Below are 14,738 nucleotides of genomic sequence, written 5' to 3'. Positions count from 1 at the left end.
GTTAATAGCAGCCTGGGTTTTAACTAATTATAATAATTTGAACCAATATCATAAATCCTAACTGTAAACCAGATAGTAACAAAGGGTTAGGACTGTTATATATCATAAAGAAGCAAAGGTTCTATATTTAAATTCCATTATATCAGGGTTACTTCAGAAGATCTGCTTTGAATCCTGCAGGCATTTCCTCTTTTGAATAGGGCATGCTGTAAGCTAACCCCAAAGGCGTAACTGTAAAGGACAGCTTGTTTAAAAACAAAAGTGGATTACTTGAAAGGAGCACATTTGAAGGTTACTGGTACTGTGTCCCACAATCAGCGATGACTGTGATCGCTCTGGATCTTTATCTTTCCCATTGGGGCTGAAGAGCATTGTTATGTGCATGCTGATTAATAATTTCAGTGTTGCTCACAGATATGTATCGGATGTGTCATATGTGTTCTTGCTTTAGGAGGGACTTATAAATTGAGTTTCTCCCTCCTTAAAATAATTTAATCAAGATCTTACTCAGAATCCTCTGGACTACCACCGCTTGTAAAGCTGTGACATCTATCCTCACGGATAACAAGAGGTGCTGCAATTTTGTTGTACTCTGCAATTATTGCATTCTTGTTTGTGGTGTAATGTCAAAATACACAGCTGTGTCTACAGACATTCTGTTAAAGAAATATGTATTTAAAGTTATAAATTCATTCTCACCAATGGTTCTTTCAGTTAATCCAGAAATAAAACAAAAACATGATTGAATCTTCATGCAGTTACATACAGTACATTCTCTCTAGTGATATCCATCACCACCCATCATAAAGTAGAACCTTGTTTCCATAGAAACCTCCCTCCAGCAACAGTCACAGCACATCTGAAATGTAAATATTGTCATATTATTTCCATTACTGATCCTTGTATACATTTTCATGTAAAGGTTCTTGCAGCAATTACTGTCAAATCAACTGATGGCCAACAATTTAACAGATTTTTGAAACTGCAGCATACATTTTTTTAAATGGATTAGTTGAGTGTTGCGGGATCTGTTTTTTAAATCTTTTTGCTCTAGTAAAATAAACATTTTTAATCATTCTCTTTCTGTTCTGGAAACTACAAGGGGTGACAGGGAAGAGGATCACCCTGTGGCAGCTGAGGTGTTTCCTGTTAGTTACTCAGGCTGGACCGTACAGAAGATCTGTACTTCATTCAACAGTAATCTCTTTCTACCGTATATGTCTTCAGACACTTTTTGCAAGTCTTCAAAAAATATATTTTTTTCTGTATGCCTGCCTAATTATTTCAGTCTTGGATTTTTTTTCTCTGACTTTTGCAGTTATCTTTGATAGTTTTGACTAATTTGATTTTACAAATACAAGGCATGTGACTTAACTGGCCTTGTAAATGTCATTATTAGGTGTGAAGTGATCAGAAAGTCAATGATTCCCACACCCACCCAGATGTGATGCCAGTTAATCACAGGGATTATTCCTCAGCAGTTCTGGTTCCCAACTATACAACTGGGTGGACTCGAGCAACTTTAAAGTACTTCTCTTAAAATACAACAGCAGTGTCCGCAGCAGGGACTTAAACCCACTAGCTATAAAGCCAGACATTTACCAACTATATACAGTATACTGCCCCCCTTATGTGTATTGTCATATTTCAAGCCTATGAGACCTCACAATGAAAACTTGAAAAGATTATGTTTTCCACTGAAGCTTTGACATACAAGCAGATAAGAAGAACTTCTTATGCAGGTCTTCACACAAACAGCAGCTGTAACACTCTCAGCTGGCTTTTCCAGAGATGCTATTATATCAGATGCTATTAACAGCACAGTGTGGTATTTCCTTTAAAACTCCTTCGAGACACTTCACTCAGCAGTTCCTTTCCCTTCCCCCTGCCCCCTCAGATCTATAAAGGAATGTTCAAGTACATTGGTTGATAGGAAGGGAAACCTAGGGTCTCAAAAGCAACAGCAGTGAAATGTTAGATGGTGTGCTGAGGCAGCCATTTTTCATGCTTGCAACTTCATGTCAGGAGATCTGGCATGGTTGAAGGTACTGTATATACAGAAGTTTTGGTCTGCCAAAGGCCTCTTGGGTCGTATTTGTAGCAGCCAAGCAAATTAGTGATAATCCAACCCACTTGTTACAGACTACCAAGAGTTCTGCAGTTCTATGGTGTGTGCCAAAATGTTGTCATGCACTGGCAAAAACAATATCTTCACATGGAAACAATAAAATATTACCGTGTGCGTTTTAATCGAAGGTTTTATTCCTTGTAGAAGTATTACAGTGTAGACTGGTTAACAATGACACGTGCTTTAAACGCTAAATGCAATAGTAACTCGACATTTAAGCAGACAATTGTGGGAAAAGGACAATAGAATGTTTGTACAGTATCTGTATTGGAAAGAACATCATTTACTGTCATTATTTCTTATTTCTGTGTTTTTAAATGACAATATATAAATGTTGATTCCACCTGTTTGTCTGGAAAAATCCAGAAACAAACGAAGACTGTTGTTGGTACAACAATACCTTAATTACTGGTGTTCTAAGTATTTTTTTTACATAAATAATAACATTAAGCTTCAGTTTAAAGAAAGAATTCTAGTCCATCACATTAATTTCAATTTCAAAGTAGAACTGCCTGTTTTGCATACTGCTAAACCTTACAGAAGGTTTCTAGCTTGTTTGTGTGCAGACAGCCTGATACTTGAAACATTATATTGTAAGCCAGTCAACCTAAATAGGGTAAGCAATTTAATAATAATAAACACAATTAACAGTGAGGTGTTGAGAGGGTTTCTGTGAACTTTGTACACAATTTTCCTGCAGAAGATGCAATATTTTATAAGGTGGACATTCAGACCTGGCTTGAACTGGATTGGAAAAAGGTCTACTATGTAATTCTATAGTGTTATAAGTGTTATATATAGGACTGCGAGCTATGAACCGAAATAACCAATTGTATTTAAATAAATTATCGTTAGCAAATAGGGAAGTTGGAAGATGTGCGTGATTTTGGAACACTGTGAATCTTGTAAGCACAAGGAAGTGTGATAGTTAACAGAAAAAATATTTAAGGACTGTTCTAGTTTAGTAGTTTGACAAAAATACACCCAGCATCTCTATGTGTTTCGCTCCCATGCACATGAAATAAAAACTTCTCTTTATTTATGAGACAGACTCCTGACTGACTTTTAAGGGGATGTGGGGGGAAACTTCTCCAACAGATTAACAAGAAAGAAAGCATTGTGTTCCAAGTACTGTACACTGGAGAAAAACACTGTTAAAGGTATTAGCACTGACACTATGATATGTGTAGAATGTGCATCAAATTCTCTCCAGCTGTGATTTCACAAGCACATTCACGGTGTCACTATTCAACTGCTCCACAGTTGCTGTCTTTGTTTCATATGTACAGTTTCAGATACAAAATACACACTAAGCCATGTCAAAGATAAAGATATCTGGGATTTTAATGGACTATAACACTGTACCTAATAACTTAATAATTTTCAGTATTTTCACATCTGGAAGTACAAATACTGTAACAAAAGTAGCATTTTTTTTCTGAATGAATACATAGTTCTGACAGTTAGGTTTCTGCCAGGTTATGAATCCTGGAATCAGTGAACTAAATGCATTTTTAACATTGTGCATGTTAACAAATGCATTTTTAACATTGTGCATGTTAACAAATGCATTTTTAACATTTTAACATTGTGGCATACCACAGATTGCAATACAACAGATTGTAGAATCCATTGCTCCTATTTATTTTTGGAAACAGGATTGAATGTGAATATATTCTTTTTTTTGCAGCTGTAACTCGGGAAGTGTGGGAAAGCTAATAGAAATTTTAAATGTTCAGCAACACACTGCATTAAGACTGCAATAGTGGATAACAGGATGTGTTCTGAAATCATTCAAGTCTATTAATCTAATAGTAGCTTTTAATGATTGCAGAGCAAATGCTGTGTTGTTTGATGAAGTTCAACACAATTAAAGATTTCAGATTGTTTTTTCTGTTGGTGTTACCTTGAGATTGTGGTTCACAGTGTTATTTTTACTTTACTATTTTAGAAATGAAATTAAAATACTTAATCTCACACATCCCACGTAATGCAGCAAAAAGATGATATTGAAAATATCCAGAGGGGAAAAGTGTAGAGGAGAGCAGAAGCTGTTCCATTGTTTGCTTTCCTACACCTTATTTCACAGCTCCAAGAAATGGAATAAAATCCCACTTTTCCACCCAGGCAAGAACTGAAGCACAATATGATGGATTTCAAAGACACCACTGGATTGCATCTCTAAAGAGGAGATACTATCCACCTTTTTTTTGCTGTGGCCTTAATTCTCAGTGCATCTTTCTGTTGCTGTATTTTACAGGGCTGAGCCAATTCTGACCAGAGTGAAGGAAGATCACACCCGCATTATTCTGCCAGCTATTGACAACATCAAGTACAACACATTTGAGGTGCAGCAATATGCCAATGCTGCTCATGGCTATAACTGGGGGCTGTGGTGTATGTACATAATCCCACCTCAGGACTGGCTGGACAAAGGCGATGAGACAGCTCCTATCCGGTATGCAGGGCTACAACTGCTCTCTATTATTTATAAAGCTCTGGCTGTTAAAAAAATGATACACTGAATAATGACTACAATATTAATCAATGATTCTGTTTTAAAACAAACTGGTCTTCAAGAGAAACTGTTCATGCTTTGTTAAAATCGTTAGTATGCTTTGGTCTGTTAAATCTCTCTATGATGTGTTGCAATGACATTTAAGCGGTGTACTGTAAATGCATATATTTATTTATATGCGTATATTTGTGCATATTAATGATGCTGTGATATTTTAAGGCCCTTTTTCTAAGAAGTGACTGGAGAAATGCATTTAATTTGAAAGTACTCATAAACAAATGTGCAGTAATTCAGTTCTTTAACAATTAGTTTAAACAAATTCTATGTAGTGTATCACAAAAACAATTAAATGCATTCCTATATTAGAATGTGTAGGATTATACCAACTTAAGGAGACAGTTCCACCATTTACTTTCTCACCATTTTACTTACTTGATCTCAGAAATGTGCTTCCTATTGATGTTTCTTTTTCCATTCATCATCCTATGATACAGTTTTCCTAGGTTTTATCTGCAATTTTGATTTAACTAGGTGAACCAGTACATATAATGCTTAATCAACACTGCATACAGTACGTCTCTATGATAGCTTAAAACACTTTTGAATGAGACCAGTGGCACACAGTGTCAGTGCAAAAAATGATCTTAACAATTAGCATGCAGTCAAAAGAACAGGTTTGTTCCAGCTTGATGTATTTTCTTCTCTAATATTGGGTTCAACAGGCACCACCAAATCAATTTATAATTTGATTGGTCTAAAAAAGTAATTTTAGTATATAAAGATTACTACAATAATTGCTTTATTACAATCTTTTCCTTCTTAATACTAATAATACCTATAAACTAGCTGAATACTGCAGAGTGATCATATTAATTTTGATGGTTAAAGTGTACCTACACTTGTGTGATTATATAATAAAACTGCCTTTTTCTGTAGGAACTGAATTTGAGACTGATTCTTTGCTTTACGGACACTTGAATGACACCAATGACACTAGAATAATTCACAGGCTTTAAAATATAGCTCTGTTAATAAAGCATTTACTGTATATCTAAGAACAAAACTTTTTTAATACATGAGATTACTAATTAATAAGGATTTGTCCTAACATGTTGTAAATACTCCAGTAATCCAACCACAACATACTACAGGCTATATAATATATAAATGGTATTCCAATGGAATTTGAAACTCCCAATTAATAGTATTGCAAGTATTTTATATTAGCCTAACTTTTTATTATTGCAGTACTTCTGGTTTTACCTTTGTTTTAAAATATTGAGAGTGTGATAGAATGTGTGAGAGAGACTGTGCTTTAAAAGCTGAAAGCTGATGTCAGTATTCTTATATGCCAGTTTTATCATCTTTTCAATTTTCCATTAATTTCAGTCTTTTTTACACAATACCAAGGACATAACTTTGTTTTTGATACAAAAAACAAAAAGTAAAAACCTCAGAATTTATAAATATGTTATTTAATTCTTCAGTCCTTTTGTCAGAAAAGTTACATTTATTTTAACTATTATCAGTGTAGTACTGAAGGACGATTTTCAAATTCAACCTTAGGTTTCTGATTTGGGGAGGAAATGTGGTGTTCTGGCTTCTTTGATCTGCAAAAGGAAATTATTTTATAAGCTCAGTAACTGAGATTCTTTTTTTTTTGTTTTGTTATAATTGTTATAAAGTTATAATTGCAAGTGCTTCCAGACAATAAACTGCGAAAATAATTCCCTGTCTTCTGCACTTTCAAAAGCAAGCAGTATTGCTAAATGAGAAATCTTAATATTCCTTAAGACAGCATGAATGAATCCCCATTCCCTCATTCTGAGTACCAGATGAAAGCATTTGAGTGATGTAAACATATTTTGATCTCATCACAAATTGGAATTTGAACATTAACTGTTTTGTACTATTTATGACTGTAACATCATGCAATTCTGTGATTGAGGTTATGAACCAATCCCGATCCTAACTGAATATGCTAAAAGAACTACTTTTTGAAGGGGACACCAGTTGTTCCCGTGCCGTGCAGTAAATCATTTGCCAGTCTTGGAGTATGGGAAATTAGATTTCCAATGTGCAGTAGAAAAAATCCATAACGCAGCTTCAGACAAGAATTGTAGAATTCGTGCTAAACAGTAGTCAAAAGCATGCAGAGAAATATGAAATGCAAAGTGAAATACTGTAAGCAAATTAGAGAAGGACATGCAGCAGTTGTAACCAGATAGCTCCTGAAGCTCAGCAAAGGTTTTCCAGGCCTAATTATGGGGTCTCCCACACTTGCTCAGTTTCATTCAAACTGAGTTTAATAAACACTACAAGTGAAGGTTTGCTGAGCATGCCAATGCCTGAAAGAATTTCTCATCCACACATTGGATTGCAACAGCAAACCCAGCTGTTCGCTTCCAGTTGTAGCCCTACTCTGAAAAATCCTCCCGACTCCCAGGTGAGCCCTAGAATTAAGCTCTGAAGTATGATGCAGCAATTGCTCCACCTGAAAATATCAGAAATATGAAAATATCAACAGTTCTCTCCTGAGAAAGCTCTCCTGAGCTCAGGCTGCCACTGGGGCCTCATCAATAAACTTGAAATAAATAGTACACTACTGTATACAGTAATGCAAATAGAGGCCTGGAAAAGCAAATGTTTTCCTTATATTTAAGTTTGTTTATAAGACTGAGACTCCATATTTTATATAAACAGTATATTTATTCGCTGTATCTCAGAAATTGCCAATTAGCAATTGATTAGGACCTAAAGAATACAAATTAGTTCACAAAAAAGCAATGAGTTCCGTTAAGTACAGTAATTAAGGTAAGGTCACGGCCTGGAGCTGCCTATCACTTAAATTAAGTGAGATAGATATGTTTTTGTTGATGCAAGAGTATTCTAAAATTGCTCAAGACTCTGTCCTTTACCTGTGCCTAGGACTCCAGCGATGATTGGCTGCTCATTTGTGGTCAACAGAGAATATTTTGGAGAAATTGGACTTCTGGATCCAGGAATGGAAGTTTATGGAGGTGAAAATATTGAACTGGGCATGAGGGTAAGTGGAGAGACATTTTTTGTTTACCCATGCATACATTTGTGGTGATACTACTAAGCACTACAAATAACATACAGTACAGTAGCAGTAGAAGTGTTAATCTTATTTGATAGCTGGGGTCTTTAGGTTTTAGGAACTGGAGGCAGACAGTATTTTACACCTAATAACAGCTGAAAATATATTTCTTTGTTTTTTGAAGATAGAAACAGCTAAATGTGATTTTTGATCTAACAATTAAATTTACATGGAAAAGGGTGTATGTAATCAATTGGAATAAATCATTTGGCTTAAATATGTAAAGAATTTCTACCCTAGAAAAACAAAATCTCATGGCAGGGAAAAAAAGTACACATTACAAAAAACCCAAGTGAAATTAAATAGAACTAAATAGTATGCAGTCTTTTTAACATTAAATAGTTAAGCATTTAAACAACCAAAGTAATAACCTTAAGAGTTTATGGAGACTACTGTAAGTAGTAAACCTGATGTCATACTCTGCCAAGTCAGAATTGTGTTGCTTAGAGAGGAAAAAAAAATCAATTCTTAGTGCCAAATTACAATGTTCACTTGACTCAAAAGCTTTGGAGTCTGCAATACAGTTAAAAAAAACGTACATCTGCACGCATATGGTGGATGAGTAGATTTAATGCTTCATGTAAAATGAGGTTTGAATGAAAAAAGGAGCCGTGTTTAATGTGAAGGATTTCTTTTTCTTCCAAAAGCTGGCCTTTAGTGGAAAGGTTTCACAAATGAGCTGCCTCGGCATAAGCATCACAATAATTACATTAGCATTCTCTGGCATATCTTTCTAGTGTGAAAGAGCTAAATAGCATTAAGGCCACTTATCTTTGCATCTGCAAGCATCTTAACAAACTGCAGCTCATGAAGTGTCTGTAGCAGTGTGCAAGTGGTTTGCATAAATATTTAGAGAGAAAGATACCTGCTTCTTCTCGTGTTATCATCAATTTCCGAGTCACCCACATACATACCATATTGAAAACCTTTACAGGGGTGAAAAGGTCAGGGATGCAAAAAATGAAATCTGCTCCCTCAAGGTAATGCATCGTGGTAATTTTTTTACACTTAGATGTAAAATCAGCATGCTGATACTGATAACCCCAATGAAATCATACTGTGATTATCGGTCTTCAGAATCCTTACTGTCCATGCCTCTGTGACTGCTTCAGAGTGCATACACCCACTTTATCCTAACAGTAATTGTGCTGTTGTTCACACATTGAATTGAAATAAATACGGTAACATTTTTACAGGGGGAATACACTCCAAAAATAATCTTGTTGACGTTAACACCAAATTGTGCAGTGAATCACAATTCCCATGTAAACCACCGCATCCACTGCCAGTAACCCGATAAGGTTCTATCTTTTGTCTTCATGTCAGGCTACTGCTCTGAAAAAAGAAGACAAATAATGATTAACGGCAATTAACTGCATACTTCTGCCCATAACTGAGAATTTGTTTCACTTCATCCTTTTAACTTTGAACCTGCATTTTCTTTGCATTTACAAAGAAGAGATAAATAGCTGTGATCTTTGAAGGCTGTCTGTAGCAGCCTGGTTATCATAACATTCAAATAGCGAGCGTTTGGTAGTTCACTGAAAAGTGCTATTCTTGTTGAAGATTGTTGAGGATTTCAAAAAGCTTATATTACCATAGAATAAACAAACAAAAGCAACCGATGACTTACTTATGGTGTGATTTTCACAGGTGTTTTTTTTTTTTCAAACAGATGTTTCAAAAGCTTTGCTCTGTTGGAAACATTAGTCTAATTAAAATCTCAAAGACTTCAATGTCAGGCATGGATAAAAGATGTGAAATCATTAACCTCATTTGTGCACTGCTGAGAGGTTGGGTTCAGGACACATACAGTACATTTCAATGACACCTACAGTAGATATTTTTAGTTTTACTTCAAATCCCATTGAAGTAGAAGGTCATGACTAACGAAATTTAAAAACAACCTGTTATGATTATTTTTACTTATATTTCCTGCTAATGGAAAGTGCATATTGGAGTGAAAGAGAGCTTTCATCTTGGACTATTTTCTTTGTGGAAGTGGCGCTTGGTAAATGGCTGCAATATATCATGTCTGCGCTGAAATGTGTTTGCAAAGGCTGGCACAAGGATACACCTAATGAGCTGTTTTTGATTCAAGGCATTGCTGTTCAGGAGGAAATGAATCATTCTTCACCAGAGACAATCACCTTCTAATGATGTCATAGCACATTAAATACATTAATTCATTAGAACACTGACCTCAGCATGCAGTCTTACAAACACCCTTCAATTCCTCAAATATTACCTTGAATGGTGTTTAACAATTTAAAATGTAATCATGTGATAATGTCATACAATGTGTCAGTTTCTGTTATTAAGTCCTGGTGACCTACACTCTTCAGAGAACCTTGTCACCAATATTCTGGCCTTCAAAGACCTTCTGAAATTCATAGCCAAGCAGAGGGCTCATTCTGACACCAAAGATTTATATTCAGGTTTATAAGTATAAACCTGGAAGTAAAAAATGTGGTCAAATTATTACAAAGAGAAATGTGTCATGTTTATTATAAAGAGAAATTTGCAGTGCAAATTACCCAATTCATAGTAAAACTGCAACAGTTAGTTAAAAGAATAATAATATAATAATACATTTTATTTTATATAGCTCCTTTAAAGGTGGCTTCTCAAAGCACTTGAAGAAAAAGAAGAAAAATATCTGCATTTGGAATGGGAGGGAGCCATGGAAAAAATGTTCTGATATTGATCAAGCATCTGTCTTTCTAAATACATGAATTATTTAGAAAGCAGTAATCAATTTCTTTACTTAATGGACTAAGAGTTATTTACCACATGGTTCATTAAGTTATTTCAGTAATTACCACTTCTAATAGTGCTGTTGGGTCACTTTAGGGGGTAGGTTATATAGACAAGACTGATGATGCTCATAGTTTCCTGTTGGCTTTAAACTGCTTGGTTATAGTGAAGACAGCTTGTATACATACAGTAGAAAAGGGGCTAGTGCAAAAGCAAGCAGTGTAGAGGGGCATGGTGGAGGTCTGCTGGGAAGTAAAGTCTGATGTCTCTACTGTACATGGGTGTGGGTAGCTGTGTTGGTTTGACCATAGTGCCATTGATATTAGGGTCTGAGGTTGTTCCCCGATCCTCTCTTATGGCAGTGGGTTGGGATTCCTATCTTGTTCTGATTGCAGTATGCAGTATAGTCCCAAGTGCAGTATAGTCCCAAGTGGACTTCATGGGAAACAGTAGGGAGGAACGAGAACCACAGTAGCAGAAGCAGAGCTCTACTATCGCTTCATTCCACGTGAGGACGCCATCTATCTGCTGAGAGGGACAATGAGGCCTCTCCTTGTCAATAACCTCCTGAAGAGTTGTGGGCATAATACCTGTCTGATCCTGGTGGCTTCCAACTGGAGCTGCAACATCTGCTAAGAACCAGTGGCTGTAATACTGACCATCTCCTGCAGTGATCTGTGCATGACTGAGACACCCCCTGCGAGAAGCCAATCTTAATCCAAAAGAGATTTGCAGTATTCTAAAAGCAGGCAGGTGCCCTGTGGTCCAGGGAACCTCTCTCCTGCCCGGTGTCTGGCCAAGGGCTATTGTATTGTACCTGGTATGTCGGTCAGAAACAGACTCCACCCAGTTTTTGGGGGGGATATAGTGTGACTACTTTTTTTTTTAGATGCTTATATTTGTTAATGTTTCTATGTGAAAAAGGATTGAATGTTGGTTTTTGTAAAAAAAAATGAAAAAGCACTGCATCCAGCTGAACCTGTGAGAGAAATCAAATGTCTTCTGTTCCATATTCTTCCAGTTTCCATCATAACTTAATGTGAGTTTTTACTTCCTTAACGTGTCTTTTGAGTCTTGTACTAGGATATGAATTTGTGATGTACTGTTATTTCACAGCTGGAATTATTTGATGTGTCTAAATTGCATCCTGAATGTGTCTTGCCTTGGGCTCATTGTCTGCTTGGTTAGGCACTGGCCACCACAACCCAGCCCTGTCTTGGACTGAGCACTGATTGAAAATGGATGGATAGAAAGATCACAATCTTCTTATTTAATATGAGGCAATCAAACAAATGGTGTCAGTACTGTATAAGCGCGATGCATTATTCTCTGCTAAACTGTTTTGAATCCTTAAAAAAGTCTTTAACAGAAATTAGCATCAGAAAAACGCGACTTAGTTAATTGCATCATTTTCAAAAATACAGTTATAAAGACTTCAAGAAGAAAATGATGAAATGCAATTAAGGATATTGTTACTAAACTGATGTAGTGAACAGTTCATTTGCATTTCAAAGATTATTTTGCCTTTAGTTAATGGTGACTTGACAGGTACAGTAATTGCACACTTCCTTTAAAAATAATTAAAAGATAATAGGACAAATATAGTATAATCATTTATCTCTTAATTTCCTTTCACGACAAGAACACATATTTGCATATATCTAAAATATATGAACGTTTCTGCTATTAAGAGCAGTGTTCTATACAGTACAAAATAAATATTTCTTCCTGTAAAGAACGTAAATGCCATACTGTACATTGCTTTTTTCACCCTGTCTGTAAAATACTTGCCCTTCCTCTCTCACGTCGTAACGGCTTTTTGAAAACCACTAAACAGAAACACTTTTACATATTTATATCCCAGAAGAACTGGTCCAGAAAAAAATTTAAAAGAGAATTGAAGTGTGTCAGTGCACCTGCTATTGATATGACCAGGTCTTGGCCTTTATTCCAGCAGGTTCTTTTGTACCTGCACTACATCTAAGCAGGATTAGCTTGCAATTAACTGATCCACTTCAGGCCTATGTATCTTTTTTTCTCTACTTATGCTTTTTCAAGTGAACCATAATTTTGAAGACTTCAGCAAATTAAATTGCTCACTCGAGTGGCTCAGATTCAATTGCGATATATCGTAATGTGGTTTTGTGCATATGCAGCATCTACAAATCAGGTTCAATTCATTTGGCGGTGTCAACATTTATTATTATTATTATTATTATTATTATTATTATTATTATTATTATTATTATTATTACCCTTTGTTTTATTTTTTAAAAAATGTGGAGCTCATAGTCTTGGTTTCACAAAGTATGCTCAAGGGCGGCACATTCATTTACAAAAAATGGGTTTGGAATTGAACACATATAAGCAAATGTCATTTAGTCATTTAAATGTCAAGGATTTCATTTGTGAGTTCAGCATTAACTGTTGATATCTGTTCACAGGTTCAGATTGCTTTGAAAGGTAATCTGATTAAAAAGCTGTATGTAGCACAGGCAGTGGATAAAGGATGTGCAGACAGAAAAAGAAAAGCTTTTTTAAATAGAACCCAACTTCCCTGTGATCCAGTAAGAGAATCCATTAAGCTGCCCCTTTTTAAATAAAAAGCCTTGTTTTTTTGTTCTGTGGGTGGGAGGCGTGAGCACAGTATTCCGTAAAAACTTAAGATTATGTTATATAAGGAGCATTCTTGTGATTATCCAGTGTGGCGAAATGGTTCAATGCATGCTGCTTGGAGATAGCTATTAAACCCATAGAAATGTGTGACAGAGTGAGCTCGGGAATCAGTAAACCTGGCCCTCAGCAATTTGCCTTGTGTTCCAGAATACAACCTATTTCTCCACCAGTCTATGGTATGAATGCCAGAGCAGAGATGCAAGAGCTCTGCCAACTGATCTGTTTTATAGTTAAAGTTTAATTTGCAGTTATTTTAATCAGACACCTTTGGGTCCCCACTGAATTCACTGTGCTTCACACTTTATTAAATCTGGTTTGATAATTGTTGCTTTAGGGAATACAAAGCAATCAATATTGAATGCTCAATAAAAGTACAACACTTCTAAAACTATATGAATGCTAATGTTATTATTTGTTTAGATGAGAAAAACTCTATGTTAAATGTTTTTTAAATAGGTTAAAAATCAGGAATACCTAACAAAATTTTAGCTGTATCTGTTAAAATGCCAGTACATTCAATGCGAACTGCAAAGGCTTGAGAAGTTTAACCACTTTCTTTCACATTTTTGCTTTGCAGTCAATTTAGACAACAGTCCCATGTAGGGACATGCAGTCTATAGAGCCATATACATATGCAAGAAAAAAAAAGTGAGCATGGTTTCAGGGTGAAGTAGGTTAAAAGTCAGGAATACCCAATAAACCTTAGCTGTATCTGTTAAACTGGTAGTGCATTCAATGCCCAATGCAATGGTTTGCAAAGCTAAACCACATTCTTTCACATTTTTGCTTTGCGGTCAATTTAGACAACAGTCCCATCTAGGGCCATGCAGTGCATTGAGCCATATATGCAAGAAAAAAAAGTGAAGATAACATTGAACTATCACTTTTCCTAAACATTACTTCTGTCCTAAAACACAACCATGCCATCAAACATCCTCTATGTTTTCTAATAATTCCAACCCTAACCCTAGCTATGGGTTTGGGCCGGTTAGGGTTAGGGTTCAGATTTTCTTCAAAGAAACATAATGCAACCATAAACTCATTTAAGCAGAAAATATAGCTCAGGGCATCCAAATATTAGTTTGAAAAGAGTTAGCAACCTTGCCAAACACACAAACTCTATCAACTGTGGTGCAATTTTATTTTTGACAAGTATACTGTTATTGGAAATTTCCTGCTGAATGGTGCTCTCAATGAGCATGGTTTTAGGGTTAAGTACTGTAGGTTAAAAGTCAGGAATACCCAATAAACCTTAGCTGTATCTGTTAAACTGGTAGTGCATTCAATGCCAAATGCATTGGTTTGAAAAGCTTAACCATTTTCTTTCACATTTTTGTTTTGTGGTCAATTTAGACAACAGTCCCATGTAGGGCCATGCAGTCTATAGAGCCATATATGCAAGAAAAAAAAAGTGAAGATAACATTGAACTATCACTTTTCCTAAACATTACTTCTGTCCTAAAACACAACCATGACATTAAACATCCTCTATGTTTTCTAATAATTCCAACCCTAACCCTAGCTATGGGTTTGGGCCG

The 14,738-nt window shown here is 35.7% G+C and overlaps 1 protein-coding gene across 2 annotated transcripts in view; it reads left to right on the top strand.

The window, feature by feature from the left end:
• The window catches only part of galnt9 (polypeptide N-acetylgalactosaminyltransferase 9), a 147,258-nt gene that overhangs the window by 37,482 nt on the left and 95,038 nt on the right, over nucleotides 1-14,738 (top strand). For both annotated transcript variants that reach the window (XM_088618116.1, XM_088618117.1), the window contains 2 exons: nucleotides 4,389-4,586; nucleotides 7,575-7,692. In XM_088618116.1, the coding sequence (XP_088474242.1) occupies nucleotides 4,389-4,586; nucleotides 7,575-7,692 (316 nt within the window). The remainder of the gene's footprint in view (nucleotides 1-4,388; nucleotides 4,587-7,574; nucleotides 7,693-14,738) is intronic.

Source organism: Lepisosteus platostomus, chromosome 24, assembly GCF_059453375.1.
Source record: "Lepisosteus platostomus isolate fLepPlt1 chromosome 24, fLepPlt1.hap1, whole genome shotgun sequence".
In the NCBI taxonomy this organism is placed as follows: domain Eukaryota; kingdom Metazoa; phylum Chordata; class Actinopteri; order Semionotiformes; family Lepisosteidae; genus Lepisosteus; species Lepisosteus platostomus.
Note: the sequence above shows the minus strand (reverse complement) of the source record. Positions and strands in the feature narration are given on the sequence as shown.